Source organism: Procambarus clarkii, chromosome 43 (genome assembly GCF_040958095.1).
Source record: "Procambarus clarkii isolate CNS0578487 chromosome 43, FALCON_Pclarkii_2.0, whole genome shotgun sequence".
Classification (NCBI taxonomy): domain Eukaryota; kingdom Metazoa; phylum Arthropoda; class Malacostraca; order Decapoda; family Cambaridae; genus Procambarus; species Procambarus clarkii.
The window spans coordinates 2,955,848-2,970,915 of NC_091192.1; the positions used below are offsets into that span (position 1 = coordinate 2,955,848).

At 46.0% G+C, this 15,068-nt stretch overlaps 1 protein-coding gene across 4 annotated transcripts in view; it reads right to left on the reverse strand.

The window, feature by feature from the left end:
- Positions 1 to 271: 271 nt before the first annotated feature.
- Positions 272 to 15,068, reverse strand: part of Spt7 — a 149,816-nt gene continuing 135,019 nt past the window's right edge. For all 4 annotated transcript variants that reach the window (XM_069299991.1, XM_069299992.1, XM_069299990.1 and 1 more), the window contains one exon: positions 272 to 649. In XM_069299991.1, coding sequence (XP_069156092.1) covers positions 562 to 649 — 88 coding nt within the window. In that variant the 3' untranslated portion in view covers positions 272 to 561. The remainder of the gene's footprint in view (positions 650 to 15,068) is intronic.

Here is a 15,068-nt window from a genome sequence, read left to right on the forward strand (position 1 = left end):
ACCTTAGGGCCTGATGAACCAGGCTGTGATTTATACGTCAGGCTGTGAGCAGCCGCATCCAACAGCCTGGTTGACCAATCCAGCAACCAGGAGGTCTGGTCGAGGACCGGGCTGTGGAGACGTTGAGCCCCGAAATCATCGCAAGATAACTGCAAGGTAGGGGCTTCGTACCTCAAAACGTGATTTGAGGGGAAGGGTTGCTCTGATACCATAAAAAAATGTACGAGTTACATTTCCTTCGCTTAAAATGGAAAACAAATAAAAATTCATCTAAGAAACAGGTTTATTATAAGAAATATGATCAAACATAGTTAGGCATATAGTATAACAAAATTAATTTGAGACAAAGTTTATATTAACATTTTTAAGTACAGAGGATTAAAGAATCTATATTTTGTGCATATCAAAGACTGGTTATGTAGATGAAGAAAATTTTGGTGCATGTGCTGGAGTGCCTAGGAGCAAAGTCAGGGACAGGGATATCATCGATAAAATATTAGGATGAAATAAACAAATTACAGTATTAGGATGAAATAAATAAACAATAGAAGATATTAAACTTTATCTTGGTGTTAGAGGGTAGATGTGATACTGCTGCTGCACAGTAGCTGGGGAGTTGTGTACACCGTCTTCTCCATCACCTCCAGCCCTGCAACATTTGGTAAATAATTTTCCTTATGGAATCCTTTCATCCACTGCTTGTTACAGTATCCTCTATAGCCCCATTCACTCTCCAGTATCAGCTCATGATCTTTGGTACATTCTATTTTATTATTGCTTCAACTCACAATTTATTACTCTGAGAAAAATGTTTTGATAAATGCTTCAAGGACATTTCATGGGTATTTTCCATTTAAATCTGAGCACCTAAGGCTTTTGAGTGCAGATGAAAATTTCCTTTCTGGACAGGCAACCTAGTTACTTCCTTAAGAAATACTGTATAGTACTGCTTTTTCGTGGGACACGAACAGATACAGTCACATTAGGCAATCATTTGGTCCCAGAAGAGTGGGGCTCTTTTTAATCCTTCAGCTATAACAATTTTTTTTAACCCAATTCCTACAAGGGGTAAAAATGCACAAAAAAAAAAATGAAAGTATTTTTCTACGGGGAAGCCCCATGAGGTTTCCTGAAGCACTGATTTGGTGCCATACTACTAAATGCCATCAGTTGCAGAATTCTTATTGTTCTATTGGGGACCGCAAGCCAGAACCTGGCACCCTCAGAGAGGTGCTGAGAATGGTAGTACTATGAACACCTTACATTTAAAGTAATTAATGTCTGCCACCACCAGGGAAGCACCCAGAAAGTCAACGAAACAAAACACACCACTGCATGGTTAAAAACAAGACTGCAGCCTCAAAACCACGAAAAGAACTCCCTCAACTGTGAAAAGAAACTTTCCAAATTTTGTGTAAACTAGTGCGGGCTAGTTCGCCCCACCTTCCCTCTCGTTTAGGGGGAAAGAAGAGAGGCAGACCGGGTCAGCCGACTCCCACCTCATAAGTTCTTATTCTGATGTGTGCCTGGTCACTGCTCTAATCGCCTTGGCTCCAGCCTCCCATTTTTCGAGTGGTGCTTTGCCTTTGAGGTTGTTTTTATACATGGTTGTGCTTGGAGCTGCATGTGCTCAGGGTTATCTTCCAAGTGCTGCCCTTGCATGGCCAGGGTTATCTTCCAAGTGCTGCCCTTGCATGGCCAGGGTTATCTTCCAAGTGCTGCCCTTGCATGGCCAGGGTTATCTTCCAAGTGCTGCCCTTGCATGGCCAGGGTTATCTTCCCTGGGGTGTTTGGGACACTCCCTTTAGGGGGTCTCCTTTCTTGGGATTGCCCTTGCCTGTTCTGGTAAGCCTGTGGTCTTTCCTTGGGCTGGGAGAGTTTTTTGCTGGTGGGGGGGCACACTGTAGTTTGATGGACTTGATCAGTGCATTAGGTAGGCCTGTTACGAATCTTGCATAAGTAATTATCAAAAGAAGGCACCAAACCGGGAAGGCTATGTAGCACCATCAAATGTGCGGAATAATCAGAGGGCGCTAAATATCACCAAGGATGCCAATACGGGAACAAAAACGCATAAGGCGAACAATATCAAAAGTATCCGAGTCACCAAGAATTCCATTGAGGGACAGGTGACCGCGAGGGGCAGTCGGAAAGCAAGAGACACGCTCGTCCTGGAAGTCAGGACATTCAAGAAGGACATGCACGACTGTAAGAGGGACAATGCAATTAGGACAATAAGGAGCAGGGCGGCGCTCCATCAAGTGACCATGGGTTAAGCGAGTATAACCAATACGCAACCTCGCCAGAGCTGTTTCCCATCGCCAGTTATGGTGGCAGGAGGTGGCCACCATCGCCAGTTATGGTGGCAGTTATGGTGGTTATGGTGGCCACGAGGAAACACAACATTTAAGAGTACGAAGTTTGTTACCAGTAACAGACGACAAAGAAGCCTGCCAACGGGTAAGAATGGAGGAATGGATAACCGGGTAAAAGTCGGAAAATGGAATACCTTTACGAGAGATGGGACAAGAGCGGACAGCTTCCTTGGCGGCAGCATCCGCACACTCATTTAAAGACACACCAATATGGCTGGGAACCCAACAAAACTCAACCGCTTAAATTTACTGTGGACAAGAAACAGCCAACGCTGGATCTCGACAACTACTGGATGAACCAGATTAAAGGACCCGAGAGCCATGAGGGCACTACGAGAATCAACAACAACTACAAAGGAAGACTGACAACGAGAAAGCAGGAGACGAAGAGCATAGAGAATAGCATAAAGTTCCGCTGTAAAGATGCTAGTCTTTGGAGGTAAGCGACACATATAAGTGCAATCAGGAAAAACAACAGAGTAGCCAACACCGTCCGCAGACTTAGACCCATCGGTGAAGACAGAAACGGAGCGGGAGTGAGAAGAAAAGTGCTCAAGGAAAAGGCGTTTTAGAACCGTAGGAGGGGTAAAAGCTTTTGTGATACGGGTCAAGGAAGTACAAAACCGCGGAAGAGGGACTCTCCATGGGGGCAAAGAAGGAACAACACGAGGAGAAACATTAGAAATACGAACGGAAAGAGAATCCTGGAGGCGAGATAACCGGACAGAAAGAGGGAGGTGGTGAAGAGGAACAGGAACCGCAGGAGGGGTAAAAGTTAAAGCACGACAGAGGCGAGAGGAAGGATGTTGTAAGGACCTCGCAAGATAGCGAAGACAATAGCGATCACGGCGGTCCTAGAGAGACAGGAAGCCGGTGTCAACATACAAGCTAAGGACGGGAGTCGAACGAAAGGTACCAGAACTGAGGTGCAACCCAGTATGGTGCAAAGCATCAAGACGGCGAAGAGTAGAAGGAGAAGCAGACGAGTAAGCAGGGCAACCATAATCGAGCTTAGACAGGACGAGAGAGGAATGTAAAGCAAGGAGAGTGCGCCTATCTGCCCCCCAAGAAATATGGGACAAGACCCGGAGGAGGGTAAGGGCCTTAGAGCACTCAACACGGAGGTAAGAGATATGAGGAGACCAAGACAAACGAGTGTCAAGGAATAACCCCAAAAGCTTCGCGGAATCTTTGTATTCAAGGGGATGACCATAAAGTGACAAAGAGGGACAAAGAACGACCCGTTTCCACGTAAAAGTCATGGCACAAGTCTTAGAAGTAGAGAACTTGAAGCCATGATCGGTGGCCCAAGACGACACGGCATCAATATTGCTCAGAACACTACCCTGGGGTACACCTTCGTATTGCTGAAAAGAGGCAGAGAGAGCGGTACCAAGGCGCACCCGAAAGGAACGACGAGAGAGGAAGCTGCGGAGAAAGAGAGGGAGATGACCACGAAGGCCAAAAGAATGAAGTTGAGATAGAATATGATATCGCCAAGTGGTGTCGTAAGCCTTTTCTAGGTCTAGGTCTAGCCGTATGGATGGCCCTACGGGCCACCGCACTCGCTTTCCGAAAGAAAAGAAAAGAATCGGTCGTCTGCCTACGGCGGTGCCTCTTCCAGGCTGCACGCTTACAGCGGACAGCCCGAGCACAGTCTGCATTCCACCAGGGAACGCACTTCCGTGGACCCCGAGAGGAAGAGCGAGGGATAGAGCGGAGGGCAGCGTTGAAGACAGTGTCATGAAAAAGGAAGAGAGTGCGAGAGAGAGGCAGAAGGGAGAGGTCAGAGAGAGCAGCACTGAGGGTAAATAGGGTCCAGTCCGCCTTAGCAAACTGCCACCTAGGGAAAGAGAGGGAAGGGCGAAAAGAGAAAAAGGAAACAAGGATGGGGAAATGATCACTTCCATGGAGGTCATCAAGAACCTGCCACGTGAAATCTAAGTAAAGAGAAGAAGAGCAGAGAGAAAGATCAAGACAAGAAAGGGTGCGAGTCCGAGAGTTCAAATGAGTGGGCTCACCAGAATTCAGAAAAGACAGGGAAGAAGAGAGGAGAAACGGCTCAAGAAGGCGACCCCGGGTATTCGTCAGAACGTCACCCCAAAGAGAATGACGACAATTGAAGTCACCCAGCAGGAGCACAGGCTCCGGCAAGGAGTCTAGGAGGTGTTTCAAATCAGGAAGAGAAAGCGTGACACTAGGGGGGGAGATAAATGGAACAAACTGTGTACCATTTCCCCACAAAGATATGAGCAGCAGAACAATGGAGAGGCGAAGGAAAAAGTAAAGGAACAAAGGGAACATCAGCACGAATCAAGAGAGCAGAAGAATTAGAAGCCCCAGCAATGGCTGGGGGGGGGGGAGAAAGGAATAGCCACGAAAACGACCAGGACGAGCACCAAGCATCGGCTCCTGGAGACAGACACAAAGGGGCGAAAACCGCGAAATTAGAAGTTGGAGTTCGATGAAATTGGCGTAATAACCTCGAACGTTCCATTGAAGAATGGACAACGACGAGAAGAGAAAGGACAAAAACAGAGAACAAGGAAGAAACAAAGGTGAAAGAGCAACAGAGCACGTTAAAGAATATCAGGGTCAGGATCAGGGTCAGCAAAGTCAGGGTTAGGGGACATGGGTAAACTGAGCAAGACGGAGGGAAGGAAACGGGAGAACAGATCAGAGGTGGGTGGGCGGGGTCTGGAGGAGGAGGAGGAAGAGGAGGAGACAACAGAGAGAAGCAGTCAAGGACAGCAGCAGGAAGAGGGGGGGTAGAAAGAGGGGAGCGCACCTCAGCATGGGCAGCAACCGAGAGGGAAGCGGGGGCTAAAGAAACCTCCATAGCAGGAACAGGGGGCGCAGCCACCGAAATGGGAGGGGAAGGAGCGAGAGAGGCAGAAGTAGGGGCCGAGGAAGAAAGCGAAACCTTCTTACCCGCCGGGGAGGAGGAAGGAGAGGAGCCAGGCTTACGCTTCTGACTTAAAGAGACAGGTGTCCCAGCAACCACGTACTGGGCAACGGATTCTAGCGTCTCAACAGGGGAAGCTGAACGAGAGCACACATGACGGCCGTTTGGAGAGCGATGGACATCAGCCCGCACCGACAGGCGGCGGGGAGAGTCAAGAGACGGAAGGGAAGGATGGGAAGGAGGAACGGAGGGAGACGAGGAAGAAGACACAGGAGACATGACAGACCGAGTAGAAAGAAGGGGAACCCCAGACAGAGGACCAGGAGGTGGATCCTTCGGGAGAGAACCCAAAGGAACAGAGGAGGGGGCAGTGAGCGTATCAGGGTCCAAGGCCCGGAAACGGTTGTGAGTCTGAGGAAGGCGGGAAGGACGAGGAGAGGAAGAGCGCAACACGCGAGCATAAGAGATATTAGCATAAGGCGGGAGCCTCAGGAAAAGATAAACGCTCCCGGTGCTTCAAGTTGAGGACGGTTGCCTCAAGCTTGTAATGGACACACGCACGGGAGAAGGTAGGATGGACCTCACCGCAGTTGAGGCAACGAGCCTGGGGAGAAGTGCACTCCGACTTAGAGTGACCTTCGCCATTACACAAAGGACAGAGAGAGACAGTCCCGGAGCAGCGGAGGGCACCATGCCCAAACCTCCAGCACTTGTTACAGAGCCGAGGAGAAGGAATGTACTCCTGGACAGAGCACCTGGCACCAGCAAGAATGACAGAGGGTGGAAGGGTCCTACCATCAAAGGTAATCTTCACAACCCGGAGGAGTTGACGGCGACTACCACGAGGGGGACGAGTAAACGTGTCCACCTGGAGAATAGAATGGCCCTGGGCAGCAAGGATATGTCGAATATCGTCGTGGCAGTCGCGCAGGTCCCGAACACCGGTCGCAACATGGGGCGGGAGCAGAATAGTGCCAACACTGGCATTCAACTGAGCGTTCTTCGAGACCCGAACAGGGGTCTCGCCAAGGCAGGATAAAGCAGCCAAGCGGGAAGCAGCATCCTGAGAAGGAGCAGCAACGACACATGTACCGAGACGAGTGGGGTTGAAAGTAATGGAGGCATCCACGGAATCAACGAGATGTCGATGGAGGGAGAAATCATCAGGAGGCGCAGAATCAAGAGGGAGGAGATCAAAATATTTGGCCCACGAAGCGGGACCAAACAAGGCTTGATAGGTAGCAGAACTGGAAGGAATCGAGCGAGGGCAGCCGTGACGAGGACGGCGGTGAGAACCTCCAGAGAGAGAGGGGTTAAAAGGCGCAGTAGTTACAACTAGAGATGGAGCTGCGCCAGGGGACGAGGTAGTCACCACTGGGGGCTTGGGGCTCGACCCAACCACAGAGGAGGGAGGGGAGCCAGGGGAAGGAGTCAGAGAGGCCAAAGGAGGAGCAAGGTCGGGGCCCAATGCAGCGGAGGCTACAGAGCCCGGTCTTCCAACACGGACCGACTCGGGGGCTTGGTCGCCCACCCCACGAGCCTGAGAAGGTAAAGCAGAAACAGCCGAAACAGGGGTCGTCATCATTACGAAAAGAAATATTTATTCACGAATGTGCCCCCACACCCACCATGGAGCCACAATTAGAGGCAGGACACCCAACAAGAAGCTATTGCCGATCATGCCGGGGCCTCCTAGGGGTGCGTCGTGAGTATACACCCCACAAACGCCACCTTAAGAAACTGACAGTCCGTCGAGATCGGGTTCAGTGACGAAAGGGGGATTGACAATAAAAGGTTCCCCTCGCTCTCGACGTCGGGTACTACAGTTCTACGGGTGCAAGAGTATGCCTCCTCAAGCACCCGGGCGTCAAAATAGAAGAAGTCCAAGGGAAGAACCAGAACAAGCAAAAGGTTGGTAGGAAACGGCAAGCAGATAGGAGAAGAGGGGGGAGAAAAACGAAACAGAAGGAAAAGGAAAAGGTGCCCAGCAGAATTGGAGAGGACGGCAGCAGGAGCACAAGGCTAGAAATGGACAGAGGACTGTCCCAAGGAGCATCACACTCCAGCAGCCGCCCACTAAGCCCCCCTCACGGCAACGAGCTGAGCAGGGAGGGGGGAAAGACTTGAAGAAGTCTGGTTTGTTATTTCTGGCTGATAAATTGAACCTAGCAGTTTCCAGTAAAATGTTAAAAGCTCAAGTGTTAAGAGTAATTGTCACACACTTGGTGGAGGAGGAGAAACTTGATGAGGAGTGTTTAGGAGAGTTAGAAGAAGAGTCAAGTGACAAGGTGGCAATCTTAAAGTTTGAGTTGGAGACTAAATTAGAAATGGCTAGGCTGGCAGCAGACAAGCAGAGGTTGGAGTTGCAGAACCAGCAAAAACAACTTGAGTTGGAAGCTCAGTTACAACTAGCAGAGCAACAAACTAAACAATTAGAAATTCAGCAGAGTATGGCTGAAAATAATAATAGGTTGGAACAGCAGAGAATTGCAGCAGGGCAAGGTAACACTAGTAATAATCCAGAGAGTACAAATAGTTCTTCCAAGTACAGTAAACATGTAGATTTACCTAAGTTTAATGAAGAAGATCCAGAAATATTTTTTTTGCATTTTAAGAAATTAGCAGTCAGCATGAACTGGCCTGTGGATCAATGGGTTGCCATTATGCAGGGACAATTTAAGGGTAAAGCTCAGGAGGCATTTGCATCTATTCCTGCTGAGAATTCTTTCGATTTTAAATTTGTTCAACAGAGCATCTTAAATGCATACCAACAAATCCCAGAGGCACATAGACAAAAATTCAGAAGTTTAAAAAGAGCACATGACCAGACTATTTCTGACGTTGTAAGGGTTAAGTTAAATCACTTTGACAGATGGGTTAAAGCACTTAATATTGCAGAGTTTGAGACTTTGAGAGACCTCATAGTAACTGAGGAAGTATTGGGATGTCTACCAGAGAAATTAGCTTTGTTTATGGCAGAAAATAGACAAACCACTGATCTTATGAAACTAGCCAAGCTAGCTGATGAGCATGAATTACTTACTAAAGTGCCTTTTAGAGCACCAATTAATCATTATAATGCTAAAACTAATCATTATTCTCCTAAAAATCATGTTTTCCAGACTCGACCAGCTACTTCACCTTCTCCCCTTAACCCTTCTCCTGTAAAGCCTAAATCTGAGAAACAACAGACAGGGTTGTCAACCTCAAGTAATGTAGTGATTAAGCCTGCAGTGGGTTCGGCTGTTCCGACCACTGGCAGGTATTGCACGCATTGCAGGAGAAGAGGTCATGTGGTAAATTCCTGTTATGCTTTGCACCCTGAGTTGAGACCAACTGGTCTGATTATGAGTAGGGGTTTGCAAACCTGTAATGCCAATGTTGCTCCAGTCATGCCCAAGTGGGTTTTGATCCATACCTACTAATAACTAATTTTGATCCATACCTACATTTGGGTACCCTATTATGTACTAGTGGAACCTGAAAGCCAGTGCAGTTGTTAAGACACACTGGTGCTTCCCAGTCTTTAATTTCTCGCCGTGTTCTTACTGATGTTAGCACAGAAGACACTGGAGAGGTAGTGTTATTGCAAGGACTTGGAGGTCATATCCAGCGTGTACCATTAATTAAAGTTAACCTGAATTCTTCTATTACACCGGGTTGGTGCACTGTAGCAGTCAGTGAGCAGTTGCGCATCCCTGGGATTGATATCATTGTAGGTAATGATTTTGACAAGTGTCAAGTTAGTGGGACCGATTGTCCTGTTATGTTTACTAACCCTAGTGCAGTACTGGTTCAACCAGATGCGGATGATGGTGTCATTTATCCAGCCTGTGTTGTGACCAGATCCATGGGTAAGCAGAATGTGGTAAGTCCTGCTACTACCAAGGTGGATGTTCTAGAGGCCAGGACCCCTTCAGACAGGGAAGTGGAGGTCGACCTTGAAGATACACTTTTAGCTCACGCGGATGTCGAGAGTGAGGCCGGTGCCAAAGCCCTAATTTATTCTGACCCAGATGGTCTGGAAGAGGTGGCCCAGGTACCAGTTCCTTGCCCGCTCGCTCCAGCTGTAGAGTTCCAGACCTTGAGTAAGTTACAGAGTACTGATCCCAGCCTAGCTGAATGTTATGCAGAAGCAGCCGACTCCATTGATACTTTGGAGGAGAGTACGGGTTGTTATTTCAAGGATCAATGTCTGATGAGAAGATGGAGACCATCTGGAACTCCCTCATCAGATGATTGGGAGTCTAGAACCCAGCTCGTTGTGCCAACAGAGTATAGGGAGCAGGTATTGCAAGCTGCTCATGATGACCTGATGGGAGGCCATCAAGGCATTACCAGTATGTATCATAAGATCTGTAAATTTTTCTATTGGCCAAAACTCAAAAAAGATGTGGTCAGATATTGTCACAATTGTGTTGTGTGTCAAACTGTTGGTAAGCCTAATCAGACTGTGTCACGAGCACCATTATACCCTATTGTAGTGCCAGAGGAGCCTTTTACTCATGTGGTACTTGATTGTGTCGATCCTTTAACCCGTACCAAATCCGGAAATATGTATATATTCACAATTTTATGTAAGACCACCAGGTTCCCTGAAGCATATGCCTTACGTAACATTAGAGCTTCTACCATTATAAGGCAGTTGGAACGATTTTTCTCACTATTTGGTATGCCTCGTATAATTCAAACTGATAATGGGAGCAATTTTTGTTCCACAACATTTAAAACCTTTTGTAATTCATTTGGTATTCAGCATAATTTTTCCAGTACTTACCATCCTCAGAGTCAAGGAGGAATCGAGCGATTCCACCAAACTCTCAAGAAAATGTTGAAAGCAACTGGGGAAGATTCACCCAGACATTGGGACGATAATTTACCCTTTGTTTTATTTGCTGCTAGAGATGGATTGCACAGTGCCCTAGGCTGCTCTCCATTTGATCTTGTATTTGGACATCAGGTGAGAGGACCTTTAACCCTTCAATTGCGCATCGCATCATATGATGCATTGGAGTACTACGCAAGATTTAAACAGCCCGCTGATACACGGGGTTCACCACACCTTCATCAGGGCTCTTCTAAACAGACGCCATTTTTAAAAAAATCGTGGGCCAAACTCCCGGGTGTTAGGGGCCTCAGTATTGAGTGAGCTACCAAGCCTGATGCACGCAGCATGAGCTCACAGCACTGCTGTTCAGCTTGTGACCACAGCATCGCCTAAAAATCACATAATATACTTGTTCATGCTATTATGTAGCGATGATATTATTACAGAAGATTCCTGACTGAGAAAACTGACCAGGGTTCTGATAATAGCAGGATTGTGGTGATATTTGGCGCTGTGCGCCATGGAGGGAGGAGTAATGCTCTGGGAGGGAGGATGGTGGCGTTGTCTTTTGAGTGTGTGTGCCCACCTTTTATTGACTGCACTCACCATACCAGCTTAGTGGTTCGCTATGGTGAACACAAATGTAGATACTTATATATAACGTGTGTATAGTGTGAGATAACAGCGAGAGTAGGAGGTTGGGAGCCGCCATTTTGGTGAGGGAGGAGCGTCGTCTGCAGGACTTATCATGTTGTTTACTGATGACCACGATGGTCTTTGGGCACCATACCAGTTTACTTGTGCAAGTATGGTGAATAAAACAGGTAGATATTTATATATAATTGAGCGGAAATTGAAACACTCATATGAAACTGAAGAAAGGCAGTTAGAACAGAAAGCAATTCAGGAAATAAAGAAAAATCCAAAATATTTCTTCTCATATGCGAAATCAAAAGCAAAAACCACTGCCAGTATTGGACCTATTCGTACAAGTGAAGGTTCATACACGGAGGATGACAAAGAAATTAGTGAAATCCTAAAAAAGCAGTATGAGGACATGTTTAGCACTCCAATAAACAACATGAAGGTGGAAGATTCAGACAATTTCTTTATGCGGGATATTCAAACCCCTGTAAATATAACTGATATAAACACGAGCGCACTAAATTTTGAAAAAGAAATTGAAAACATGCCCATGCACTCGGCCCCAGGTCCAGACTCATGGAATTCAATATTTATAAAGAAATGCAAAATGCCGGTAGCACAGGCACTCAGTATAGTGTGGAGGAAGAGCTTGGACACGGGGGAGATACCAGATGCACTTAAAGTAGCAGACATAGCCCCTCTACACAAGGGAGGGAGCAAAGCATTGGCAAAAAATTATAGACCAGTTGCACTAACATTGCACATCATAAAAGTATTTGAGAGAGTGATTAGGAGTCAGGTTACTAATTTCATGGAGACCAATGACCTTCACAACCCAGGCCAACATGGATTTCGAGCGGGAAGATCGTGCCTCTCACAGCTACTTGAGCACTACGACAAAGTCACTGAGGCATTAGAAGAAAAACAGAATGCTGATGTGATATACACGGACTTCGCAAAGGCTTTCGATAAATGTGACCATGGCGTGATAGCACACAAAATGAAGTCAATGGGAATAACCAGTAAAGTAGGACGCTGGATACTCAGTTTTCTGTCAAACAGGACTCAGCGAGTAACGGTCAACCATATAAAATCTAGTCCAAGTGCAGTGAAAAGCTCTGTACCTCAGGGTACAGTCCTTGCACCGCTGCTTTTCCTTATTCTCATATCAGATATAGACAAAAATACAAGTCACAGCTTCGTATCATCCTTTGCAGATGACACAAAAATCAGTATGAAAATTACCTCGGCTGAGGACATTGAAAAACTTCAAGCCGATATTAACCCTTACACTGCTCAGGGGTCCTTGGGACATTTACACCCCTGTGCGCAAGAAAAAAAAAAATTCAAATTTTTTTTTTTCGTCTTCTAAACATGTTAATTTGTGTCCCCTGAGCACGGAAAAAATAAAAAAAATCGTAGGTGACATATTTTGGGCGCAATTGACCCAGGAAGTCTGGCAAAAAGTGGGCGTTGACAGAGTGGTCGTCAGACCCGGTCAGCGTCACCCGCGCTGACAGATGGGAGTTGCCACAAAGATATTATTACCTAATTGTTTCAATGTCTCCGATTGATTTTTTCTTAGTTTTTTGCAGTAATATTATTCAATAGTGTGTATTGTAATATATTTATATAATAAAAGTGGTGAAGTGGTGAATAATCGCTATACTCAAAAGTATGATGTGCATATTAGTGATTCAATTATTATGTTTATAAAACAATAAACAAATAGTTTTGCTGCTATTACACTCTATACACAGGTTATATATAAGTATCTGCATGTTTTGGTCACCATAACGAACCACTAAGTTGGTATTGAGAGTCGAAAAGCAACGAAGAGTTACCGCCACACACCAGCCAGCCACTCGCTGCCACTCCCTCAACACACGCACTAAACTTTCTCCCCCAACAATACCATCTGTGGTGTTATTACACTATATGTAGACGTTATATATAAGTATGTATATATTTTGTTCACCACAACTGTACAGCTAAGCTGATATAGTTAGTTCAGGCACTAAGAGTCGTCGCTATACACACAGTCAGCTGGCAGCTCCCTCACTCATTCAAGGTCACACGCACTAAACTTTCTCCCCCAACAATACCGTTTGTGGTGATATTACACTATATACAGACGTTATATATAAGTATGTATATATTTTGTTCACCACAACTGTACAGCTAAGCTGATATAGTTAGTTCAGGCACTAAGAGTCGTCGCTATACACAGATGGCGGCTGGCGGCTCCCTCACTCTTTCAAGGTCACACGCACTAAACTTTCTCCCCCAACAATACCTTTTTGCAGTGCTATTACCCTATATACACATATTATATATAAATATCTACCTGTTTTATGCACCGTAACTGTACACCTAAGCTTGTAGTGCACCCAAAGAGAATAGTGGCCACCCTCTAAACAGCTAGACAAATCGTGCAGACGACGTCACCTCCGTCACCCATATGGCTCCTCCCAGCATAATCCTTTTGCTGTTATTACACTAATACACACATTATATATAAGTATCTACATTTGTGTTCACCATAGAGAACCACTGACCTGGTATGGTGAATGCAAACAATAACAGCTAGCCACACAGTCAGTAAACGATGCTGTTTCCCTCCATCTCTCAGCATCACTCCTCCCACAGCGCTAATTATTACAACAATCCTGCTATTATCACAACCCTAGTTATTTATATCACAGTCATGGGTCATCTGTAATATTGTCATCGCTAAATAATAACAATTATATATTTTTGACATTTTTCTGCGATGCTGTGGTCACAAGCTGAACAGCGATGCTGTTCGCTCATGCTGCGTGCGCCGGCCTTGGTTGCTCCAACAGTACTGTGCCTCTCACACCTGAGAATATTGCCCACGATTTTTTTTTAAATGGCATCTGTTTACAAGAGCCCTGAGGAAGCTACTGTGAACCCTGTGTAGCCGCGGGCCATTTGAATCAGGCCTGGCACCGTATGGCGTATATATACACCATGCGCACCATGGGACATGTTACTCAGGGCGTATATATACGCCATGCACAGTTTAAGGGTTAATAAAGTTTTCGACTGGGCATCAGAAAATAACACGATGTTTAACAGTGATAAATTCCAGGTACTCCGGTACGGTAAAAATGAGGACCTTAAACATAATACAGAGTACAAAACACAATCAAATGTACCCATAGTAGGAAAACCGCATGTAAAGGATTTGGGAATAATAATGTCTGACGACCTAACGTTTAAGGAGCATAACCAAGCAAATATTGCGACAGCCAGAAAAATGATAGGATGGATTACGAGAACTTTCAAATCCAGGGATCCCATCACAATGGTTGTACTCTTCAAGTCACTTGTGTTGTCCCGTCTTGAGTACTGCTCAGTACTCACTTCCCCCTTCAGAGCAGGAGAGATTGCTGAAATAGAGGGAATACTGTAACCCCGCGATTATCCGGGATTCGAACATCCGAAAAACGCCCTTATACGGCCAAAATCGTGAACGGATAAAGTTATCACAATATCCGGCCAAAATAGCCACAGGGACCGGATAATCGTGCCTTTGTCCGTATATGAAAACATGAGGCGGGCCATACGGTATTAATCCCGTCTGCCCGAGACTCGAGGCGCATGGTGTAGGTGGGGGTGGGGTGGGTGGGTGGTGTCGGGAGAGAGGGGAGCGTTGGGAGGGACCACCTGGGGGGATTAGGGGGGGGATGGGGAGTGGCCTATACACTACAGTACAGTAATTACTATCAATTTTAGAACAATTCATCATAGCCAAAATCAAAAGAAATACTAGTAATTATGTAATAAAAAATTCCATACAAGTTTCCTAAAAACAATTTGCACAGGCTAAAGTTTCCTTCAAAAATATATATTTTTTTTCCTCCTGGCGGCGTAGGTAATGTGCCTCCTCCCTGCCCCGACTGGACCCGTTCAGGCCTGGTCAAGCCATGTGCTCTCTAGCCTCGTGTTACACCACAGTGCCGCGCCATTAGTGAAATATTTTTTTAAATAACTTTTTTATTTTCATAGTAACTTTGAACATTTTTGGCCAAGACTATGTCTGGTAGCAGCATGAATCGTTCTGGAGGTGGTAAGAGGAAGAAGGTTGTCCTAACACTTAAGGACAAGCTACGTGTTATACAACTTTGTGAACATGGCCGGTCGACCTCAAGTGTTGCCAAGGAATATAATATAGGCACTAGTACTGTTTCTGATATAAGGAAACAAAAAGAGAAACTTATGCAATTCATTTCAACCTGTGAAAGTGAAGGTGCAAGCACTAGCAGAGGTTGTAGAAAAACTATGAAAA